The 26,602-nt window shown below is 37.8% G+C and overlaps 1 protein-coding gene across 1 annotated transcript; it reads right to left on the reverse strand.

Annotated features, from left to right (window-relative positions):
- Positions 1–523: 523 nt before the first annotated feature.
- RASSF9 (Ras association domain family member 9) lies at positions 524–26,602 on the reverse strand. The gene is made up of 2 exons (XM_075491635.1): positions 26,509–26,602; positions 524–2,267 (listed from the first exon to the last, which is right to left on the reverse strand). The coding sequence occupies exons 1-2, from the start codon at positions 26,553–26,555 to the stop codon at positions 992–994; spliced, it is 1,323 nt and encodes a 440-aa protein (XP_075347750.1). The 5' UTR covers positions 26,556–26,602; the 3' UTR covers positions 524–991.

Below are 26,602 nucleotides of genomic sequence, written 5' to 3' on the forward strand. Positions count from 1 at the left end.
GGCTATTGGGAAACAGTGTCTAGCCAGAGCCAAAAATGTCTGGCTCCTGCCTGTCCTTTCTGTTATGCTTTATTTGGTAGTCATGATCTGAGGAGGCCAAAGACACTGGATCTGACTGGTGAGATAGGCAGGAGAAAGCCTTGCTGAAAATGCCCCCAAGGTTAGGTGTGAGCTTGGGATTTGAGCGTCTCGCACAAGCAGGACGTGGGCAGTTCTGACATGCCCGCTGGCAGAAACTATGTGGACTTAAGCATCACTGGGGCAACTACAGGGTAACAGCAGAGAAGTAGGGGTTTTAAGGATCTTAGAAGCAGTTAAACGCTGCTGAAAGAGAATGGAAATTAAAAACCTATGTTTTTATGTAAGGTAATTTTTAAAATGGGACTTAGGTGTTTTTGAAAGTATCATCCTGATAACTCAAAACTAAATTTAAATATACAGCATAAATGCAATTGCATTTTTTTTGTCCTGCAATATCCTACAAAACTATTTTTAACAGATTACATGCTTGATTATATATTTCTTTACAGCAGCTTCATGGCATGGAAACTCCAGCTGAATAAAGCTAATGTAACAGAGCAGAAAATCAAGCTTGCTGTCTAGTTTGGTCTAATCTCTAAGTCACATTCCTAAAAAGTTAGAGAGATGCAGAAGTGGACCCAAAGATTAGGGGACATTAAATCTCCAGACTTCTGGTCCAAGCCAGTCAGAATGCTCCTGTTTCACTACCAGTATTACAAGGTCTAAAGAGTCTGTCCTGACTTAGCAAAGCCAACAACCTTGCACCTATTGGCAGTTAATCCGTGAGACTGCCCATGCATTTAAGCACAAAAATACTATTAAAGCACATAAATAGATACTGTTTACTCAGCTAAAGCGATGCCACAGTTTTAACATCTTGAAGGGCTGAAATCTCAAGACAACAAGGTTTACTAATTCTTATAAATATCCTCCAAAATATGACTTTTCATAAATGCGTGACTGTTCTCAACTATGTTGACAACAGTACCATGTCCCCTGAAGTTATTTCAGAGTCCTGACTGTGTGTAGAGCTGATTCCAGTGTCAGAGTCTGTATCGTTTATGTCCAGATTAGTCACTCTATGAACAAAGCCAGGAACAGCAATGCTGTTACTGGAGATGCCACTGCCCTTGGATGGCTCTTCATTTGATGGAAGCCTAGTTTCAATGTTGTCTTTAACATGTAGTAAATTAAATTCTTCTGTAAGAAGTTCATATTCTTTTTCCTTCTTTTGAAGCAGTGAGTCCCTGTATGTAAGTTCTTTCTGAATGCAGCTTAAGTATGAGTTGATTCTCAGACCATCTTTCATACTTTTTTCCAGCTCATATTTTACACTTTCCAAATTTGAGTTTTCCAGTTCGGCGTTAGCAGCTCCTTCTGTGCAAACATCATCTCCATTTTTTTCTGTGCATATACCACGTACCTCTCTTTCAATTTCAGCACACAGCTTCTCTATTAATTGTTTGTGATGTTTCAGTCTCTCTTCAGCCTGTAAAATTCCCTCACTTTTGCTCAAATAGTCATGCATCTCTTTTTGATCTTCTGGCCTACTCCCTTGCTGCTCAGGCTCACTTGGATTGATCATTAAATAGGAGTCCTGCACATAGTTTTCTCCATCATTGGCCACACGATCTAGATGGAATTTTGCTTCACATTTTTCAATTTCCATATCTAGTTCCTTCATTCTAAGGACTTGTTGATGAATGGTATGATCTTGAGAAATGATCAGATGAATCAGTGTCTCCATATTATCTCTCTCTTGCTGAACACTGTCCTGTTTAAGCTTGGCCAGTTTCCGGAAAGTTTTCCTCACAATTTTCTTTTGCTTGTCTATTGGCAACATCTTCATATAATTTGCTGGACTGAGCTCCCACTGTTTTTCTATATTTTGTACTACCTTAGCTTCAGCTGTCTTCCACAATGGAAATGAGAGGAAAGCATCTGACTTTACCAACACAAAGTGCAAATTAGACTGTTCTTCCCCCCAGGCCTTCCAAAGTCTCAGAATCTTTGTCAAGGGAGGAAGTACTCGCTCCGAGCCTCTCCATTTTTCTACAATGCAGTAATCACTAGGTTTTCCAAAAAGGACCTTTTTCTCTCCAAATGTTGCCTGATGTTCCTCAAGCAGTGCTTGAACCACTTCTGCGCAAGTTGTGCGCTTTGTCAGGCCACATACAATCTTCTCTTCCTGGCAAACCCAAACCACAATCTCTCTTTCATTTGAAGCCATGTCCTTGTTGGGAGACCTGGAAAACAAGAAGAGACCAAATATAAATTACATATCAATGGCACAGACTGTATGAATAATAGCTATAATTCTGATAGGACTACCACACTGAAAAATTCCCATATTACTGTACAAGACAATATATTTGTTTAAATTGAAGAAATACCTTTGGATTAAGTAACAGAAAAACACACCCATTTCAGCTGATACTTTAATATTACTACTAGTCCAGCTGAATGTGAATCTCACACAAAATGCCTTTTATCAAATTTAGGTTTGTACCTTAATAAGTGTGTATTAACAACAAGTGATAAAGTCTGGCAATCTGAATTACATTTCCAGACTGTCCTAGGGTAACATAACTTTCAGATCTGCATATCTGTTCTCATCATACAGACATTGCGCAAACATTTGTAAGCTCTTAATATCACCAAGGCTTCTGAAGGGAAGAATCATGCCTCCAAATATGCACTGAACATAGATGGACTGAGAAGAGATGACTGAAAACCATCTAAGTTAAAAGAACTTGATGATAGGATAAATTTATAGCTCTTTTGCCACACCTGCACCCACACAAGCATAAACACCATTGTTTTCCACTGTGATTTTTCACTAGATTTTTCACTCTTTTCAAAGTCTCAAGAATTTGTTGCTTTTCTTGAAGAATCAAATAGCCTGAATTCCAGTGAGTTGTGAGAGAATACCAACTGTGAGAGAAGACATATATAGGTCTGTATTTTATATCCTTTGTAATGATACAGAAATGCCAGAAAATGTAAAAAGTTTAAATTTTTATTTATTTATTTATAAAATCCAATGAATTTGGTATTAACCTGACATTGGCAGCTGGTACCTCCTTATACACGGAGGTACCTAACTTCAGGTGTCTAAGATCCCATGATGGCTACTGTAGCTGTCTAATCAATACAATCAGTGGAGCCTAGAGAGCTATTCATCTGACCAAATGTAGAAGTTCACTTCACAGTTAACTCTTAAGTTTGTCCCCATCTGAGTAGCCCTGGACTGCTATGGGCCTCCACTGGCAGAGTGGCCTTGTGGAACCTGTCCAGGATATTCCTGTCCTCTAGCCTCCACGTGCATAGTTTGCTGCTTGCCCAGACCTGGTGATTTGGCCTCTTGCCTAAAACGATAAAACAATAAATTCCTTGAGGAAAAATGCATTTCTTTCTTTGGATTTTCTGGTATCACTTTGAGTTCATTTGCATGAATGAGATTTAACCCAGTCGGACAGAGAAAGCTTGAAAATGAAAAAGACAATTTGGACAATATTCTAAGGGCTTAATACTACATTTGTTTCTATCTGGGACTACTTATTCACAGTATTTTTCTAGTCTTTTGAGATGTAGTAGGAATGGAGTTTTATTTGGCTTAATTAGGGTTATACCCTATGATTATTAAAGCAATCCAACTTGTTTCTTTTTCTTAATTACTACACAACATGAGAGACAAACTGCAATCCAATAAATTGAACTATGATTGACTCAACTCTAGCTGCCACTCTGACCAGGAGGCAATAATCCTCAAAAGATGGGAGACTGCAAATGAGTACTAATAAAACCTACAAGAATGAGTTTATTAGTATCATCGCACAGGAGAGCTCTGTCCAACTACATTGCTCCAGGTCTTGGAACATTCCTCTGTAAAGTTTGTGTTTTGGTAGATTACTCTGAGTAATGACATCATTTTCCCACTTCAATAGCTCCCTCTTACAGGCCAGCATTTTACAGTAATTATTTTTTAAAACTGGTGTTCAGAAGATTAATAATGTTTTCATAGACTACTTCTCAAAATAGGAAAGCTTATGTCACAGACATAGAAAATGGAAAAATGGCACAAAGAAACAGAAATATTCAAGTTTAAACAGGGGGGACGGAATGACAGACAATATCATATTAAATGGCATTACTGTTAAGTATGTCATGCTAAAAAGTCAGTATCTGTAAGGTTTTTAGGTTTACAGAATACAGGATGCTATAGAAATATTTTTGTCTGTTGACAGACTGATAGTTAAATGAAACATAGACAATTGCAACGTCAGCTGTGACTGTCAAACAACTCAGTATTTGTTTTACACTACAGATATAAAAAGAAAAAATAGATAAACTACAGTCACATTGTATGTTAAGCATGAAATTATGCAAAATAAATTATCAAAAATACGGTATCTTAAACAATGTTCACTACTGATACATAAATAATTGACCTAGAAACAAAAGTATATTACCAGTCATTGAATTTCAACTTATAAAAGTACTGACAGAAAAATAAAAATTAAATAGGCATAAAACCATAAGAAATACTAGCCTGGGACTTTGAAGCAGTAAATTCAGACTGTATCTTTCCTGTAGTTTTTGTAATCAATAAATACATTTCAGGGAATATATGTTATCTCAGTCTTTTAGCGGTCTTCTGAGAGTCTTGTGCAATTTGTTTGCACATTGAAACTCTTCCTATTTTTTTCTCATTCTTGTTTTTGGTTGATTGCCATATTGTCTCCTAGTCAATCTTTTTAGCGTGTAACAGCTTATGTGAGTTAAGCAGAAGCTTAGTGTCTCTTTTCCTCCTGGCCCCTTTAAAGCTTTCCTATGAAGACAGTTTCTCTCTGTGATATTAGTAAATCTTCAGATAAATTTGAAAACCCCACAGACACCCCATAGTATTAGTGTATTGATAAATACCTTTGCTATACCCATTTTTTACATGGACTTCCCACTGACTTCAGCAGGAGTTAAGCAAGCTTCTGATGGAAATACATTGTTTATAGTAATGCAATCTCTACAGGATCTCTGCAAACAATATGGATATAAAATAACATTTTTGAATTACTGTTTTCAATCATTTCTATCACCCCCTGTTATTTTTTCAGTTACAACGCACCTGTCTACCCAGACTTCACATTGAGCTTTTTGGGGAAGGATTTTTCTTTACCTTGTCTATAGCGTATTTAACATACTGAAGTCCAAAACAAGTAGTAGCACTGCAGGAATGGATAATGTATGAACATGCACGTACACAAAGAATTCAAGTAGCTTATACATGAAAATACATACACATATATATATATATGTATGTAGCATATGTAACATACACCTTGTAATTATATTGTCACATTTACGGAAAAGGATAAAAGAAAAAAAATTTCCAAACTTCGCTGTAATTCTTAGATCAAAACAGAACTGTAAAGTGCAAATTCTTTCATTATTTTTTCCATGTGTTTGTCACAACAGGTATTATCTTCATTTTTATTCAGTAGCCTCACTAAATTTTTGATCTTTCTTTTTAATCAAAAAGAATTAGCAAGAATTACAGTGCCACGGAATTCTAATATAATCTAAAAAATCAAAAGTGTTCTTTATTATCTTCCACTATAAAATGGTAAACTGATGTGGCCTACCATGCACCTTTAAGTAAATTTTATTGTATAATTTTTTAATCATAGTTAACTCAAGTAGTGCCAAACAAAAATGAAGCCTCAGCATGTCAATCACAGCATAACAATTATTAAAGACTTATTTTCAGGATACAAGAAGATGCTAATACTAAGAAACATCTTTAATTAAGCTGTGCTTTCCTCATAGAAAGTGGAGAGCAGATTCTCCATATACACAGTGGAATTCATCTCACTTAGGCATGTGGAAGTCAAGGTTTCAGTATAAATTCACCACAAAAGTTCCTCCTTGTCATGGGAGGAGAGCAGACCTCCAAGGAGAAAGTCACCACAGCCTAAACTATCTATGATCATCAGCATGAATCCTCAAATGAAGCTATTATTTCTCTCATTAACTACAAGAGACCACCTTCAACTAAATATCTCATTTTCAGGTAGCTAAATACAGGTGAGAGTAATCCAATCAGATTCTGGTTTATTGTCAGAGAAATGTAACAGGAATGGTTCAGATGGCAGTAGATTTAGTAAAGATAACTAAACATGGGACCTACATACTATAACTTCATAGCTTAGTTTAGATGCTGATTATTCCATTTGCTGTTCAATTTATTACTATAATTTATAAGGAAATCCATGAAGTCATTTCAATACTAAGGAAGATGTAATCAAATTTGGAGCTCCTTATCATGAATAAATGTTGGTCATTGACAATGATATTTTTTCCTGAGATGTAATACTAAAAATAATAATATTCAGCAACAAGATCAGCTTTTACATGGTCATTTTAATGGAGAGGCAAGCTTCTTATATTTATTGATTCCTTGGCCTTGACATTTTGCAGTTTTATAAAGAAAGAAAAAGAACTGTCATTTTTAATAACCTATCAATTAATGAGTCTCTAATAGCTAAGGTGTTTATCCAGTTTAAATGTTTGACTTTCTTGAAAAACAATTTCAGTAGCAACATATTCAAAACTAGCTAGGCAACTTCTTCATTTTTTCAAAAGTTTATTGCTGTTGCTGTAAACAGGCTTTAAAGCTTTTAGTTCTGGCTTGAATTCTGTTCCTTTGAACTGATCACTGAAATGTTCTATTTAACCATCTATGATTTTAAAGCCTTGATGATAATGAGAACATGCAGATCTATCTTTTTTTGCAAAGTCACTTATTGCTCAGGAATAGATGAGAATTTAAGCTTAAGAATGGTCAAAAATAGATTTCCAATCTCTTTTGTTTGTTTTGATTGCTAGTTTTATGCCTTCTACTCTTTGCTTCTCTTCATGATGACCCAAAAAAACATTCTAATCATGTTATAGACCTCACACAAAGGCTTGATTGTGTCAGCACAAGCTGATTGCTGTGTGTCAGATATACACTTCATTAATTTATTATTCAGGCCTAGGGGAAGAAAGGTAATAGATTCCAGCAATGTATAGACAAAACAAAAACATGTACTTATATTGCACAAAATATGAGATAGCTTAAACGCTGGAAGCAACACTTTTGATATGCACTAACTTTAAAGGATGTCCGGCACAAAAACATACATATCAAACATGTAATTCTTTGCCTTCCTGAAAATTTTAACATTCTTCCTAAATATGCAACATACAGTTTTACAACCAATCGTGTCAATCAAATAAAGGGATCCCCCTACTTTTTAGAATTTCACCTCCATGTCTACAAGATGCTCATTTTTCCTTACTAATTTCAGAAAACATTCTGTTGGGACTAGATCACTTACATATCATATTGTTAGCAGACTAATACATTGTTTCTGAAAGATCATTGACATTAAAAGAATATTTTGTCTCTGTTGAAAAAAAAAAACCACAGGTAAAACTCTTCTCTCCCTTCACTGTAATAAATTCTTTGTAGACTTTCACAGAAAAATACAATGGAGTTCCATTCTCAACATTCCTGTATTTCTTGATGTACTGTCCCCAAAGAACTAATCAAACTGAGTAACTGAAATATACTTAGATAATGGCTAGGAATTTCACATCCAAGACATTTTTGTGAACCCCTTGCTAGCACTATTGTTTAATGCTTTACTAATTTTAAGTCATTATGACCAATTGAAACGTTTTTAAGTCAACATGACCATGAAAGTTTTTGTGTTCAGAAAGGGATTAAAAACTTGAGATTATGTTCATGATAAAAACATGTTATTAATTGTCTCCTCCCAATCATTGAAATAATTTATATAGAATAAAAAATCTGCAGGTGAAATAAATGGCACACAAAGCAATACATTAATCTTTTGCTTGAAAATATATACAATTTAATAATTTATAAAATTGACATCAAAGAATTTATGCTGGAAAGCCATTTGTGTGAAATAGCTTAGTCATTTTTTCACCAATTTACTGGGGAAATCATGTTTTATAATCTTAATTTTCAGAGGCGGAAGAGCTTTTATTTATTAGGTATGAATTAAATTACTGTTAATCAGATGTCACAAAGCTGTATCTGTTAGACAGTACAAATGTTTGTCGGTTGGAATATTCTTGTACTTCTTAGTGTAATAATGTCACCTTTTTTTCTTTCATCATTGCATCTGCAAGTGGCACATAATCTGTAATTAATTATTCTTTATGTCAGAAGGATTGCTTCTAGTATTATGCTAGCAAATCATATAACTAACTTATCCAATTTTAGTGTAGAAAATGAAACAAATTTTGTACTTTTGAGATCTTTTCTTCTCTTCATTTATTTATTTTTGATGCTGTGCTTGCATAAATACATTTCAGCACACGTAAGACCCAGAAAGCCACACAACACAACTATCATCTGCAATGCAAAAAAAGCAACAGAACAGTAATTTATAAACAGCCTCCTGTGGACATCATAAACCCTCTCAATAGCACATTTGAACATACAGTCTGATCTGCAGCAAATCAGATGATAATTGTGGTTTATGATTGACCGGCTGCGGTGACGGGGTCCTCAGTTGACCAGAGCTCTCAGGTAGGTATGCTGTTGACACGACCTCCCCAGAGTAAGACCAAAGTGCTTCTAAACTTCTAAGAAACAAAACCCTACATTATGTCAAGATACCATCCAGAACAATTCACTTCTTCAATGGAGAAACCAAAAGCGACTAAGTGATAGAACAGAAAAAAAAAGGCTTTAAGAGACAACCCTCATGCTGCCTACTACATCCTTGCAGTGAAGGCCTTGCCTAGAGCTTTGGTGTCTGCCATCTCAGTGCTTTCCTGGAATCCACTGAGAAACATGAAACTTTCAGGCAGACCCAGGCAGGGTCTGTGCTCCCCGCACCTCTCAGCAGGCTCTCCCTTTCTCAAGCTGCACGCTCCTGCTCCTCACCAAGACCTTCTGTGCCCCGTGTGTAACCCGCCACGCTGCACAACGGGAAACAACCTCCCAGCCAAGCATGTTCAGTTGCTGAGCCACTTGCTCTCTTTTGAAAAAGGTGTCACACAATGGCATGAAACATCCTGGGAAAACAAGAGACATCTGCCACAAAAGCATTTAATAATCCAGTGTTTTCAAGGGGATGGCCTTTGAGCATGCTTGCTGGGGCACGCAAATCTGCCCACTTGGATTTTGGCAAGTATGTATTTGTGCTATGGTCTTCTCTTTCTTCTGCACCCATAAATGTTTTCTTCATGTGCAAGGGCCCAGAGAACACATGCCTTGTTTAAGCACTTGCTGATAACCTTGTTATCTCTGTGTCTCAGATCCCAGCCATAACTACCTATCAAAGAAATCTGATGGCTTTTATTATATTTACTTGCTGGAAATGAGGAGAGGCCAACATTAGAGGGATACCTACTTGATACTAACAACCTGCATTTGTAGCATAGGGCACATGCTCCATGTCATTTGTGAGCTTCTGATACCAGTGATATTTACACGTCAGGGTATATAAGGGCTAATTATTTTATCAGTCACTACATTCCATTTAGAAATTATAATATAATATTGCTTTCATTATTTATTTTTCAAAATCTCAGCATGTTACCATATATATATATAAATAAAAGCATATATGTGACAGTGTAAGATCATTCTGAAAGAAAAGATCAAAACATATTTTGGCTCTGTGGGACTTTTATCTGTGAAATTTGAAAAAAAAGTAAAGCTATTGGTGCCATGTGTTGCAGTCCTTGCTTGGAAGAAACTCTAACTTAATTTGATCCAAACACATTTTTGACAGTGAGTTTAAACATTAAAGCTATAAAGAATACACAGCCCATATGAAAGCTGAGGTCAGAAGTATTTCAACCTTTCAGGCACAAATGGATCATATTAAAAGTTCACACTAAGTTTATTCAGACTATCCATATTTAGTCCACTTTTTTTCTCAACTTTCTGTCACCTTCTGTAAAGTTCTTCAGAAAGCAATAAAGGCCAAATCTTATACTCAGTATGCCTCCTGCCTAAGTAGATTACATGCTTCTGAGTTTCCTAAGGGCAGCAATGAGGAAGTATCTACTCTCTCACCACTCAATGAAGCTGGAATTACTCCAAAGCCTTAGGGATTCAAGACAGCCTATTAACTAACTGCGTTCCCATCCCCCTTCACCTATCCCTAAAAAACAATATTAATGGAGGCACAGTTAATGTCCATATCATGTGGGAGATAGAAATTCCATATATGGTTTGTCAGAAACTTGGTCTTTCTTCCCTTCTGCATCACACAAAAGTCAGGGCAATGTCTAGCTAAAAAGTATCATGGCAAGGCAGGGCTGGTGCTTTATGAACAACAACAACAACAACAACAACAACAATAATAATAATAATAATAATAATAACAACAACAACAATCCCCTTCAATATAGATAATCAGAGTGGTCCCAATACTGCAGGAAGACAGGAAGACTTCTACCATCTGTTTCTGTATCCAATTAATGTTGCTCTATGATAAAGCTTCCTCCTTTACAGAAATGTACATAGGCATTTATTAAAAGAAAATTAGGCATCTAGATATTCATGTGACATGAAAACTAGGCATCTAGATACTCCTGTGACATTTTTCAAACATACACATATAGACAGTAGTTTGGATGTTCTAATTGAAATATTTCAGAATATTTGAAACAAAAAAAACAATTTAAACAAAGGCTATTTTAACTAGCTATGTACAACACATTTCTCCTGGTATAAGTTTATGTTCATTTTGTAATTCCTTTTTAAATGCATAAAGTTTTAATTCAGCAAGATTCCCAGACTGTCAGGAAGCCTTTATAAAACATTTTAATTAGCAACAGCTGTTGAAAATTATGTACTATATCAATTATCATTTGTGCACTTAAAACTATAACTAGTTTCTTAATCCTTCCTGCAGAGGAATGCCATTACCTCAGTTAGCTACTGTACAAAATTGCACACATTGTAATTCAGCAATGACCTATGGTGAAAATTTCTGTTCATCCAATCATTTTACACTATATTTGTGCTCTATAACAAATTTCAGTTAAATAGTTTTGAATTGGAATGGGATAGTACTATTTTGTCATAGAATAAATAATATGAAAGGTATGAAGTTGGGTTTTTTTTTTAAAGTTCTGTAAGATAATTATTTTATTGCAAATAAGTCATTCACACCAGAGTCCTTGCTGACTTGAAATGTCAGACTTCAGTAAAAATCCCATGGGAAATCGTGTGCTTCATTCTGATAACTGTACTTCTTGGACACAGGTGCCTGAACAGGGAACAATATTTAAGAAAAATAAAAAGAGAAAAAAACTCACTGATGTTACTTAAAATAGATATAAAAAAATAAAAGCAGCCAACAAGAAGAACCAACAAGGACAGTAATAGTTCTATCATCTGATAAGTAGATGGATAGCAGAGTTTATACTATAGTATAAACCAAGAAAATAAGCCAAGAAATTGCACTACCTCAGAATGTTGCACTAACAGAAAAAAATAAATAAAAGACATTGTAAGAGGAATTATACACCTTGATCACTAGATAAGAGTGATAGTTACGGTGGATTATCCTGAACACCCTGCTGCCCCCCCATTTAATAGTGCCATAACCCTCTGTCATTGCTCCAGTGGCCGACACTCTTTCGCAAAATCTCATTTGCAAAGTTCAAGTGCAGATTTTCAGCAGAGGTGACCAAAAGGTTACTAAGTCCTCCCCTTCACTTGTTAGCTCTGCCCTAAACCGTATTTACGCTCCCAATCACTTAACCTACAGGCAAGTGCAAAGGCTGCAGTCTCCATTCAGATGAAGACTGCATCTGCCCCTGCCCTTTTCTCCTGTCTTACCTCTGAGATTATTCCTCTCCCCCTAAGGGTACGCATTCTCTATAAATTACATCTATGCTTTAAATCTGCCTTCCTGTCAGACAAATCATCATTCCTCCATTGTATATGCAAAGTCATAAGGTTGGTAGGTGGATATTAGTCAAAAAAAAGTGTGGAATTGCAGTGAGGAACATCAGCAAGTGGTGCTGTGTACACAAAATGCCATGACAGGTAACAGGTTCACTGTATCAGGTCTGTATTTGTCATGGCCTGACACAGTGGAGGTTTGAGAACAGAGAAGAGCTAGCTGTCCACCAAAATATTTTCCAAGATTAACAACAATAACATTAACAATTTGCTTTACTGGGAAAACATGCTTTGATGTGCATATTGCAATGGCTACTGAGGAAGCAGCTGTGATACAGGAATGGAAGATCCAGGAAAAACTCCAGAGCCAAAACAAACACTGGCATATTCAGCAGTAATAATTCTTTAGACCATGATGGGGGGAATGGGAAGATGGGCATTTTCAAAGTCCTCAGTGTTAGTAAGTAACATGCAAAATTTAGGAATAGCAATATACCAAATGTTACATCTTGATTTTGGGCAGTGGATCGCTGTCACTAGTTGACAAATGAAGATGCCACTGGTATTTTGGTATTTTTTTACCTACCACAAAAATTTTGCTACATTGCAAAAATATAATTCTCTATATTGTTCCTGTGTCTATTTAAGTGCCTATGCCTATTTAAGTACTGGTTAAACTATACAAGCTTTATGGGTGTCCTGTTAATAATGCACAGAATGTGTCTAAAATTCCATCACTTTCAATAATATAAAGGAAGCAGAATCATTTATAGCTCATTTAGAACATAGGCTTCTAAATGACAAAGTCGGAGCCGCTATTACAGCTAGCAGAAATTTGGTTTATCTAACTGCTCCCATTAGAATTTTTATAACTGCCTTTTCGAAGCACCCTGGTTGTTTAGGAGCTTTTGAGATCAAAGAAGCGAGGGGAATTCCAAGGGTTGAAAGCGTGATTTTTGTTGTTGTTCTTCCATGAAATTCAGTTCAGCTTTTATTGAAAGGCAAACATATACTATTTCCCTTCCCTGAGTTTGTTGACATCTTGCCCAGTGAAGAAATAAACACAAAGCATTCTGTGGTTGGGTCTGGACTGCCAAAACATGAACAAAGCACACTATATGGAGACCAGTGATAATAAGGTAAGTGGAATAAAGGAACAAGATAAAGACAAGGAAATAATAAGATTTCATGCCACCTTTCCAATACTCCCTGGGCTAAAGGAGGCTGGAATGGTTACCTTCTTCTGAACCCTTACACACAGTGCATGGCTCAGACAGTTCAATGTACCTCTTCTCTACTCCTGGTGGCACCATGTGGGGCAGATGCTAACCTTATTCACAATGAAAGGAAAGAAAGTCCAGATGGACTTGGTTTCTTTTCACCAATTCCCCAAGCTGAACTCAGTTTCAGCAAAGCATCTCTTCTTTTCCTTATCGTCTTTTCCTGATGGCTACCTACTGTAACTACTTCTGTAGCTGCTCTAGCAGTAGCTTGTGGTGAATTTCAGAGTTTGGACACTATACTTCGTGATTCTGAAAAGGAATATTGTAGGAATCAGTATTTTTATCTTCTGTTTTTAAACACCCCAGCACTCCCCAGACCCATCCCTGAAATATACAAAATTATTTACAAGATAACTACCTTAGGAAAGTGATTATCCTAAATACTATTTTTACTGCTAAATCTACTCTTATAGGTTAGCAACTGTATGACTTAAGATTTCATGACGTAGTTTATGCAATCTGATGTCTACCTGACATTCCCATCTCCTTGCTTGTGCCACCTCTGCTAGTTTAACCAAGGGTTTCCAGCTTGCTAACCCTGGGGGGAAAAAAAAAAAAAGGAAAAACTTTTTTTTTTTTTAGTAGTGCTCCCTGAGTTGGGTTCTAGTGAGAAAGGCAGGATGGGCTTTAATTTTCTTCTGTATTTATTGCAATAAATTTTGCAGAGAGTGAACCACCCCGCTTTGAAATTATACTGTATGATCTTCCCCGTTTCATTTCTTTTCATTAAATTATATTGACGATGTCACCTCAAAAGGGGTTCTATCAAGACCTCATTTACAATCAATTCTTTTTTTTTTTTTCAAATTTCTCCTTCGAACTTTCTGAAAGATAATTCAGTGACTAATGTGTTCCATTACTTACAATATTTGAAGAGCTGAAAAGAAAAAAAAAGACGAGATAATGAAGTGGACTCTTATATAAATTTTCACCTTGAAGAGCTAAATTGAGTACTAGATACATAATTATGCTAACAAGAAGAGTGGACATAAATTTTAAAAAAAGAAACCTGAAGTATTTTAGTGTCCATTGACAATCTGAGAGATTTGTGCAGCTTATGTTTTCAAGTAATTTTCTAAAATTGCTTATCAATGAATGCTTCAATATGTAGTTAGTCAGGCACAGGCTGATAGGGTCTCTCAAATATCACCACAACCTCTCTGAAGAAGCTACTGAACAAATGAAATAAATTGTTAACCTTACCAACTGTGCTCTGCCCTAGCAATGGATATGCTAAAGAGGGCACACGAACTTGCAAAACTAGTTCTAGCCAGCTGAGCAATAGAGATAGGGAAGGCAAGAAGGGAGGAATTGCTGTCTGAAAGCAAGGTTAATGTTGGATCATAAAGATCAAGAGTAATGGGAAACTCACTGGATTAATGTAGAGAAGAAAGTATAGGCAAGAGAAAGAGATATGGAGAATACTGTCCAGTAGCACACACGCACAATTTTTAGCTGTGAGAAGATGAAGGAAGCTGACTGCAGAGGAAAGACATTCCATAATTCAGATAAAAAGCCATGTGAATCCTAAAATATTTGAATTATCATGACTTTAGCCCAAAAACTGTTCTAGAAAAGACATAATGAGTACAGATAATGAGTTCCCAGCTGGGGCCACCTGAAGGCTCATAGCCATGTCAGTTGTCCATCACAACCTTCCCACTGGAGCTGAGCTCCTTGTCTGACTGTTCTCCAAACCACGTGACTTATGATGAATTAGACCATAAAGATAAAGGCCTCGTTAAACAGTCTAAGATAACCCACGTAAATGTGACTGAACAGTTTAGGAAGAAATCACTCAAAAATTTGATGCAGCTGAAGAGATGGTAACCCCTGGCAAAGGATTTGTGATGAACCGTGAGAGCAGGTGTGGGCCAAAAACCTGCAGTGATCACAGCTGAAGCCAAACGAGGCCAGGTGTCTGTGGCCAAAGACCAAGGCAGGCCCAAGAAATAATGGGGCTTGTTTTGCGAGACGCATCTATGGCAGGATAGTGATTATCCCAAGGAGGCTGTGACACTAGAAAGACACTGCAAGCTACTTGTTGTCTTTAGTTCACAGAAAGTCAGACTGAGTCAACATTCAAATTGATCCAATGTTTCTTTATTTCACATATCCAAATGTCTTTGCAGGTGGGGATCCTTTCAACATATGAGCAATTCAGATGACTTCATAGCTCAGGGAGGATAAAAAGGCAGTTTACTTCTAACAAGGCATTTCATAAGCTGAATGGATACCGCAGTGACAGCTGAATGAAGGCATTCTTCCTTCTGCCATGCGAACAACTCTGTGATGTTTGGAGAAATATATGTATTTAGCATTCTTCCGTGACACGTTCACATTCTGTTTGTCACTTCTGACTTTTAAAGAACCCTTGTATGTACACGGTTTTGTAATATGTAGATGCATATGTATGCAGTCTACAGAAGTGGCTATTTCTGCACATATTTTTTATCTATACGATGATTTGGGGTTTGTAATATATTTTATTGTATGTCAGATGTAGATGATACAGGTTAGATCTATCATAAGATATGTGACAGTATATCTTATGTGCTACACATATGCATTACATGATCACATACAACACAAACTGTCATATATGCATTAATATACTGAATATATGCCCACCATGCACAAACACTTTAGCAGAAAGCAATATGCTTAAGTTGCAGTCAAGCAGTCAAAAATGTTAAGTGTTGGTATTAAAGTTTTCCATGCTATTTAGTTCAATGAAAATTAATTTGATTCAGCGTATCCATAGCAAGGTGCATTCTCTCCCCTACATCGAACCCCTGCCCCACTTGAATGCATACAAGAGAAAACACTCAGTTTTGCCAGAGCCACAGAAGTTACCGAGGCGTTGCAGACACTGAGTGTTAGAACTTTCAGGTGTCTTCCCCACTGCTGAAATTCATAATCCCTCTTGGACACCTAAACTTCCACAAAAAGTGCCACGGAAGAGTTCAACTCCTAACAACAGGATTTGCTGACACCAGCAAGTTCAGCAGGAACTGACCTAAAGTAGTCAGAAACATGAACAAAAGGGCAGGACTTAGGTAATATTACACTACATTCAGATATTCACTGCATAAAAAATACCATATTAATTAGAACAGCAACCAAAAACCTGATCCCCTTCTCCCACTGAAGCCTTCAACAAAAATCCTTGTCTTTCTCCGGATTACTGTAACTCATACCAGCCAGCACAAAATGGAACAGCTTCAACAGGAAATACTGTGAGAATTTCAGTTTAGAATAGCTTGACAGGGCTTTCCTGACACATACATGTTGAGGACACCAGGGTGGGCATCTCACAGGGGGGTTCTGGCCACCGGGGCGCCTGGCTGCACTTTGTGTGTTGTTGCACATGCTCTGAACAGAGCTATTAGATGGGACCTCGTGGCAGAAAAAGCTGAAAGACTGCCTTTTTCTTAATTTTGGTAAGGTGTGAAGGAGGCACATAACTGCAAGACTGGTTTTCAGGACTGGTGTAAGACATGATAGGAGTATAGGTGACTGGGGAGTGCTGCCAGTCAAAATGTTACTACCTCAGGATTTAATCATAATTTTGTGAACATCAGAAGTTCTTAAAGCTTGTCTTAGGTGACTACAATGACATTTAGGTACCAAAGTCTCTTTCATAAATCTAGCCCCTGTTACTTACATTTGTTGGTTATGTGTTCATTTTATAACTTCTCTCCTGTGTATGGTACTACCCTTTATAGAAGACACGTTTTTTAATTTAATCTTTTGCTATGTGTCTTTTATCCCCAGATATTCAATTGCTTCACAAGCTGATACATTACTGAATTTATCTCCACATACTCTTGTAGGGAGAGAACTCCCTTTTACAAACCAAAGCTCAAAAAGATTTAGACCAAAGCTATCCACTCATTTAAGTTCCCACTCTGGGTAACTGAATTGGTATCTATAGAGATGTCCAAAGCAGGACATCCATAAACTTCCTTTGCTCAGCCCTTGTGCAAAACAGATTACAGGACACTGAAATAGCAAATGAGGAACATGCAGTGAATAACCACTTTTGTAAACTGCGGTTTATGTGACTTGCCCAACATCACGTAGGAATTTTGTGGCAGGGGCAGGGAAGACATCCGTGCTATTAGGATGGTTCTCCCTTAATCATACATTATCCACCTGTAATTCACCTCTCCATTCACTATTCCCCTTTTAATTTCTAAAATGAATGGTACAAAAGATGGTTAATTAGGTGCTCTACAAAGTCTGAGCATGCTCCATGAAGACCTTCCCTTTGAAAGTGATTGGGGTGGAGCTCATGTCATCTACCTTAAGCTATTTAAAATGTAGATGTGTAGTCAAAGATAATTTTCTGACCTTCCTCTGTAATCAGTGGCATAAGATAGGCACCTCCAAAAGCATGACTAATCCCATACTGAAAGCCTGTCTAAGGCTGAATGAATTGCCCTCTGGAAGTGTTTAGTTGTATCCATTAACTACAAAGGGTACCTAGATGACTAGATACCTAAATTTTCAATGGCTCAAGTTGAGTAAGATGAAGCTCGACTTTTGTGTTTCACTGTGTACCTGAATCTTATGAACAGTATGAGTGTCAGTAAAAGTAAGTACTGTGACCATCCACAACTGCAGTTCCAAAAATAACTCAGATCTTTGTCGGACACCTGTAGTGGCCTTCATGATTAGTTATCTACCTAGACCTTAAAAGTAACAGAAGTCTGGGAAAGGGCAGTAAAGTCAATACCAATCCTAAATTTTTGTTAGAAAACTGGATTTGTACAGAGCTTTTCAGTAAAACAGGATACTAACAACAAAGTGACCCTGACAGACACAGGCAATAATCAAGTTAAACAAGTACACTTAGTGCCTTAGCAGTCAGTACAGAGGAAGTCTGTCAACAGGTAACGTCCAAGTGAAACAACAGTTCAGAACACCAGTTTACCAATTATGAAGCCAACAGAAGCAAGAGCAGTTGAAAATCGGCATATGATCCCGCATTTATAAATATCATTAAGCCACTCTTTGATTAGTGAGCAGAATCTGGTAACTTCCTATGACAAATGAAGCGTACTTTATGTCATCAAAACAGTGCCCCAACTGTGGCTCTGAAAAATTTTGTAGTTTAAAAGTGCTTTCACAGTGGAAACTACCCTCTGTAGAAATAATCCTTTTGAATTTGGAGGAGGTTGGGGAAAGCACAGTAAGGTGTTCCACATGGAAGAAGGAATCTATTAACACAGAGCAAATTGCAGGTTCAAGACCCAAGGGCAGACTCTCTTAAAAATTAGAAGTCTTCACTCAACTACATTATTCCACTGAGGTCATGCATCCTTACAAGTTAAAGTAGGGTAAACATATTTATACCTGACCAAAACAAAACTTGGTCTAATAGATTATTACATTTTTATAAATCTGATTTTGTCCCCGAACGCAAGCATGTTATGCTTTTGCATATTTATTTTAAGCTTTGTTAGTTTTGTATTATTAAAAGGAGGACAAAATAAATATCTTGTGCTTTTCAAGAGAGCTGATTATATTTTCCATTATGATGGGAAATTCGTAACTCAGAATTCTTTACATTAATGAATAAGAACAGATATGGGTGGAGAATAAAGAAAGCAAATTAATCAGATCGACAGTTTTAACCCTTAAAATAGACAAATTATATTTATGTATTTCATTCACAGCAAATACCTACCCTCTGTATAAATATATTTCCCTCCTATCATTACTCTGCAGCTGACTAATGAATGTGAAAAAAAACAACAACAAAAAACCAACCCAAACTCGGAAAACAGAGGTTTACATCACCTCCAAGATTACAACATAAGAAATAATTTAGTAGCCTGGCTTCTTCTAATGCTAATGTTCAAAAAATGTAACCATCTAAACTACAAATTAAATGGTTCAAATTGACAGAGGCAAACATGTACTCAGGCAGATAGGAGTGAGAGTGAAATAGGAAAAAGCTGGTGAAAGAGAAGCACATCTTTAAATAAAGCACACTTGAGAGCTGTGTCAAACTTGCACTGGAAAATTTTCTTTCAAGTTTAGTGTCTTTTATTCCTCTCCACATGATATCAGGACTTAGGTTTCATAGCATTAAAAACATAATTACATGAAAACTTATCATTACCAGTGAAAAACTTCCTTTCTGATGTTTAGTTTCAAAAGTTAACTTTCTTTCCTTATGTTCACCTCACAAAACCACCTCAAAATCTGTTAAGATACACATGGCATTTATTTATTTATTTCCCTTTCTGTGATGTTACAACCCTCCTCACAAGCCATTTTTAACATGATGAAAAAATTTAGACAGTTGAAAATTCCTCATTGAATCATGTGAAATCAAACCTAAACAATCCTCAGTGTATTCTCATTCCTGTGCATGGCAGCCAGCTCCAGTGGACTGTACAAGAATTAGAAACAAGGAACTCCCGGATTTTATTCATACCTCTCCCACTAACTGGCTTTCACACTCTGCACTTCTACAGATTTTACACTGTCTAGTCATGCCCTACTTATTTTCCTGAGGCATGTAAATATTATCACCCAAATTACAGCTCAGGAAAACTAAGTATGCTTACCAGTTGTCTGAGGCCACAAACAAGTTGGTATCATTATCACTAACTCATGCACCTTAAATGCATTTCTGGATAGGTCAAGACAGGAAAAGGCAACTAGTGGGTGCCCATTTGAGGCAGGTTCCAGAAAGGTGGTCAAAATTTTTATTTTGGACAAGGGTCCCCAAAAAATGCAACTTCTGAAATCACTAATTAGCTCTTGGCTTTTATATTTATGTGTAACACATATACATGAGAAATGATTTATGAAAAATTCTCATTTTTATTGCAAGAATTTTGCAGGTCCGTGGAAAATTTACAACCCTGGAAGGTAAAATGCCATCACCAGAATTTGCATGAAAACTATACTGCACTCAGCAGTTCTAAGTAATTTTTTCTAATGGGAGACATAGGCATGGAATAGTTGATTAAAAAAAAAACTAGACACAAACTGATCTGATAGAAATTTTCAGAGAACTCTGCATTACATTTGGCTGTAATATAGTATCTTACCTCCCTGAAAATTACACTGAACTGTATTTGTTTAGTACCTACATTCTGTAGAGGATGGTTTTGGCCTTTGTTACACAAAAAGATTTAGTCATCTATTTTCCCCTCTAATTCCATTTGGTTGGTCACTCTTTCTTTCTGTTCATCCTGAAACCATTTGACTCTTATCTGTTGTGTCTTGTGTGATATTGGGCAATTGCTAGCACAGTAACACTGCAGAAGAAGACAGAAAGTCACCATCTTGAGAGTATCATAACACATAAGAGAAACAATAGACGTGACAATAATAGCTCAGTTACCTGTGCACACAACTGGGTACCAACATGTCCAACATTCAGTTCTAGGCTTCACTTAGTGTGTGGTCTTAAACAAAAACTTTATCTTGCATCATCCTTTCTGTCACTATTAATAAAGATTTATCTACATACTAAATACAGAAGTTAGACGAACTAATTAAGGCTTGTACAGCATGTGTGATGTTAATACTTGCAAATAATAATGTTTAAGAGCATAGTTTTAAGTTGTTATTATTCACCATATAAAACAAACAAAACAAAAAAATAAGATTTTCTGAGTGTAAGTCAGAATTGACCTTTGCAGATCAATCAAGAGGTACTACTCTGTGATTATCACTGACTTTTATTAAAGTTATTAGAATTTTTAAAAAATCCCCATCTCTGAAAACTTACATCTCTCTACTGAAGTATACACATTTAGCAACATGTGTGAGTCTTTTCTCTCCATGTAAAGTGCTATTTTTTCATCAGTAAAATAGGAAATCAACACTGATCAGCAAGATTTTTCTTCTGTATTACTAAAAACATGTTTCTTTTTCTGAAGCGTATCTTATCAGCCTGACTCTACGTTATACTAGTGTTTCAGATTAGCTTCAACTTAACCTAAGTAATGCTCTTTCCTTAGATGGTGTAGTATTACACACATCTATTACTCATTTTATTTACTCCTTTGGAATGAAATTGCTGTCTGCCCTCCTGGAATAGTAGATAATTAACTCTTTAGAAATAAGGTTAGTGTTTTGCTAGGCGAAAAGCTCTTCCTGAAAGTGAAGTGAACAAATATGTACAAAGATTATTAGAAAATGTATGCAACTGTGTTGACCCCTGAGACAAAGCTGACAAGCCAGACCAGAAAACAAATTATAATGTATGAACTCTGGCTCAAAAAGGAACTTCTTCTTTGATAGTTCACTAACACATCTCACGCTCAAGGAAAAGTAACAATAAGAAGAATGTGTTCCACCATTACCAAACAAGCACCATCTTTTCAAACTAAAAATTTAACACAGATAGCACCACTGATTCTAAATAAGCTTTTATCCACCCCCTCCAACATACATACCAAATGCCTGGTAGTCTTGAATCAAAAAGCACCTTTATAGCTTCATATAGACTTTTCTCCGGGTATGCTTATCCAAGAGAAGTATTAGACATCTCACATGATCCCATGAGATCCCCTTACAGTGTGGGTCACACACAGTTCATTCAGATAAGCAGCTGATCTCCAAGAGCTTTTCCAGTCCAAACCTAAATGCTGAGTATTTTCAGTTTTGCTTCACCAAGGTTTAAAATGTACAGCAGTGTACTCGACCGTAGAGCCGTAGAGATGTACAGAGTAATACTCAAATCACTGTGCTAACTAGGTAGGATGAGAAACTACTGGAGGGAGGGAGGAAGGGAGGGAACATGGTAATGTCAAGTCAGTATCAGATAGATGAAGTCTCTAATCTAATTCATTAACCTGTGCTTGTAATATAAAACCTGAGAGAATAATTGCATGTTTCTCTCACTGGGGAGGGGCCTCTGACTGTCAGGACAGGAAGAACTTCCTCTATATCCGTACGAATGAATAGATATATATGGTCTTTCTTTCTACCTGTGAACCACAGATGAGCTGATTAAAGAGAGGCAGACATAAAGAACAGGCAAAGTAGATCTTTGCTCCTATACAGAAACACTATGCTAACTGCTGTGGCACTGAGACATTGACAGTAAAAGATGGAAAAAAACAGGAAGGAAAAGCAAAAGCAATAAATACATTTAAATAATAACAGATTTGTAACACGACTGTTTCATCATCAAACAGTACTGTGGGTTCAGATGTGTTGTATGTCAACAGAGCATACAAATGGTTGTGGTAAACTTAGGACCAGTATGAATTACACTGGCAAAAAATATTTCTCAAGCTATTTGTGCTTAACAGGACAGCCCTACAGCATCAAGGACAACTATGTGAAGAAGACGGATTCTCTGTATCCTCTCCCTTTCAGACTGCTACTTCCCTGGCTACAACTTGCATGGAATAGTACAGCTTCAACAAGTTTGGGTAAGGTTTATGTGAAACGTACAAGGAAGTGGCCTCAATGAAAGAGAAACAGCAATGGGGTCAGCTTTCTTGGTGTGAGATCACTGGGCAAATAAGACAGTATAGATCCAGATATCCTTGAGATGGTGGGTAACATCTGAAGTATTTAAATGAACCTAAAGACCCATTCTCAGAAGTGACCAAATCTAGCACCCAAGAGCAGAGAAGTCCTAAACTTACAGAAAATCAATGGGCAGCAGATTCCTGTTCTACTTAGCAACCAGGAAATTGTATACAATGTGAAACCCTGGTACATAAACACTGCAGGTATATATGCTTTGTATTTGTTGCTCATATTTGGATAGGGAGCTGTTTTGTCTCTGTGCAGTGCAATGTGTTAGATCAATACTAGACCTTGCCTGCAAAGAACTCAGTGCCCTTTCTCTTACTCCATCTTGGGCTGAGCATTTCCTCACATCACCACACTTCCAAAGTGTGATGTTAGCTAAGCATTCCTCACACTCCCAGAGAATAGCATCTTTAGGAGATTTGCATAAAAAATAAATCCCGTTGAGTTTATTCATGTTATGGAGGCTTAGTCCTGCAGGAAACTGTCCCTTTTCCTTTATTGCCTTCGAGGGTACAGCCTGTCCCTGCTGAGCACATTTGGATTTGTAGGTGGGTGGGGCATAGACTTGCTACCTTTTGGATGTATTGTTTTCCAGGGGACACATTGACAAGCACATACACGCTCTGAGGACTACGATTATTTCTGGATGTCACAGGAGGTCAAAGAATAGTAGAAAAACTTCTCATAACTCTTGAAAAGATATCAAGATATCACTCATTCTCTTTCTGGCCAAGAAAAATATGCTGGGGCCACATTCCTAGCGGCTGCTCCTCTGAAATCAAATCAGGGCTTACAGTGATCTAATGGTTACCTAGGCCTTGTGCTGTCTCTCTGCATGAGTGAGATTTCCGCGGCCCAAGAGAGTAATACCGACTGAAGTTCCTTCAAATACTAGAAGCATTTCAGCACAGGTTTTGTCTTCCTGAGGTTTAATCTCAGTTTCTTTCTCTAAAGGCTCATGGCACCACAGCCAACATCCCCCGCCTCTTGCTCAAATACCTCATAGACACAGATACAGTCAGAGTAACCTCTGTGTTTAAACTCTGAGGTCTTGGGGCTAGAGACTGACATTTTATGATCTGGATGTGAAGAGCCTGCTCTGAAACAAGGCCCTGATCTGGGACCTCTGGGCAATGCTGCAAGGCAAGCACTAATTACAGAGGTGTGTCTTCTTATCTGAGCAAATGACTGTAACGCCTTCATTTTCCTTCTGGCTCTTCTTCCAACTACCTTTGTTGCCTTGACTTAGCTTTATGTCCTCCTCCTGTAAACACAGATTTTATTCCTCATTTGCTTATCTTATAACTCTCAGGAGTTATATTTTCATGTAGTTAACGGTCATTAAATACTTTCAGTGAAAAAGCAAAGTAGGAAGAGAGGGAAGGAGAGTGCTTGCTCCTCCCGTACTCCACCTTCACTCAATAATTTTTCTGTTACAAAAACTGAGTTTCTCAAAGAGAAGCACTAGACCTAATAAACAAAGCAGCAGATTAAATATATACACATATGTGTGTCCCTTTTTGGTCCCTCTTTACACGTAGGCAAACTAAGACAAGGTAATGAGCCACAAGTTCTGACTCTCCAACACAGTCAACACAGTCAAGGATTTTAAGCTCACTTGACTTCCTTTTCAAGGTTTCAAATGAGTTCACAAAGATACAATTATTATGAAAAAAAGAATTATTACATAGCTCTTCAATCATACTAAAAGAACCTTTTACTAACTGCATAAGCAAAGTTTAATTCTCAAAATTCAGTATCAAAAGCTAACGTTGAATACACAGAAATTTAAATATTTGAATAGATAGTAACACGTCTTACGAATTATGTAGTTTGCTTTGTTCTTGACACACATCCCCCTGCCATTTCTGTAGTCACAAGACTTTCAGCCCCTTCTTACTGCCACACCACCTCTCTACCATTAAAGGTATTAATTTCTTTTTTCGGGGTGGATGGGAGGGGTGAAATGAGAAGAAAGTGCTAGATGTTCACAGTAATGGTTCCTTTGGTATTTTAATTTTTATTGGTTATTTAAAGCTTTGGATTATGACTTTCTTTTCCTGAGGAATAAAATGTCAGATCAGCAAACACAGTGAGATTGATGCAATTAGTATGAAGATATTTTAAACGTCCAAAAGAGAAACAGTTTCACCGCTGAATGAAATGGAACTGTGCTTTGTGATTTAACACAGTTATTCAGGTAACTGATGGCAGTAGCAAAACTTCTATTTTAATAGTAATAAATTTACATCTCTGTAAAAGCAATTTAATGTCAAAGTTCATTTCCACCTTTCCAGATCTTCTGAACATAAAATGGCCACATAAGAAGTACATCGAAGTTTTTCTGTTTCCAGACACATTAGCAAAATACACTGTTTAATCAGTAACCTACAATATTAATAATTCTAAAATAGTATCCTATTTTTTAAACCTTGACTGTTACAGTATTTCTGATTTATATTCCATATAATATGCTAGGTTCCCGACAAAGACAATCCCCCCAGAATAACTTTCAGTGGATCAAATGGGAAAACCGAAAGCCAAACCTGGAAAAAAATCAGGACATTTTTACACGACTTTTTAGGGCCCAATTATATTCCCTCTGGAAAAGATTTTCCCTTGTGTACCCTTAAATATGAACCAAATTTCAGTGGTGAGCACCAGCCAAAGCAGGGAAGAGATTACAAGTGATTTTTGAGTTTCTCGCTGAGCCAAAATTTCAGTGCTCTGTTTCTGTTCAGTCTTAGCTAGATGGGTTCGGCCACTGTAAATTCCACAGGGTCCAAAAAAATTTACTCCACTCCATGCACATTTACTCTTTAAAAATCTAGTGCCATCCTAGCACTTAAAATGATTACATAACTCCTTTTCTTCTTTTTACAGTCGATGTGCGCGGTCTGTGGAAGCACGCACATCGTGCGGGGCAAAGTCCCCATAAAGAAACTTCGCAGGAGCCGACCCAGGGACCACAGCTGTCACCCTGAACATTTTTCTAGGCAAAAAACCATAGGCAGTCAAGTCCAGCTCCCACTAAAGGCTAACCAAAGAAAGCATCCCCCCTGCCCACGCTGGAAGATCGATGCTCTCCCACCTCCCAAGCTTATAGCCAGCGGACGAGCTAGGGGACGGGGCTGATCCTAAGGGGTTGCAGGCTGCGGCTCTCCCTCCCAGGGAAGCGGGGGGAAAGCGGACGGCGAGGGGCCGGGAGCCCGGCCCGGCCCGGCCCGGCCCGCCGCAGCCCTCCTTTGAGAAACCCGGGGAGTTTTTTCCCAGCGCGGGTGAGGGTCTCCAGGTCCGCCCCGGCCGCCGGCACTTGCCGCCGCGGGCAGGACCCGCACGCCGGGGCCGCCAGCTTTTCCTCCCAGCCCCGGCCCAGTCTCACCTTGTTGAGACGGGGGACTTCCAGCGTTCCCCTTGGTTTAGACGGGGGAGGCTCAAAGCCAGGAAGAGCTATCCTCCCCTCACTGAGAATATTGCCCAGGAGCCAAAAGAGCCAGGGCGAAGAAGGGAGAGACCGGTCCGGGGCGGGGGGGCGGAGAGGCGCCCCTTCCCTCCGCACACGCCGAGCCGCTCCCTCCGGCCCGGTCCCGCTCGCAGGTGAGCCCCGAAGTTACAGCTCCCGGGAGCGGCGCGGGTCCGGAGCAACACATCCTTCCCCCAGAACCAAAAAAAAAGTATAAAATTAATCCATCCCATATCGCCCTCCCTTTTCCTCCACGTACCCACGCACTTTACCTGTTTTTATGCCGGGTTTTTAATAAATTCCTTCCAAAGGGAGCCATGATCCCAGCGGCAGAAGCATAACATCAGCGATCCCCAAACAATTCGA

This window comes from Mycteria americana, chromosome 1 (genome assembly GCF_035582795.1).
Source record: "Mycteria americana isolate JAX WOST 10 ecotype Jacksonville Zoo and Gardens chromosome 1, USCA_MyAme_1.0, whole genome shotgun sequence".
NCBI classification, from domain to species: Eukaryota; Metazoa; Chordata; class Aves; order Ciconiiformes; family Ciconiidae; genus Mycteria; species Mycteria americana.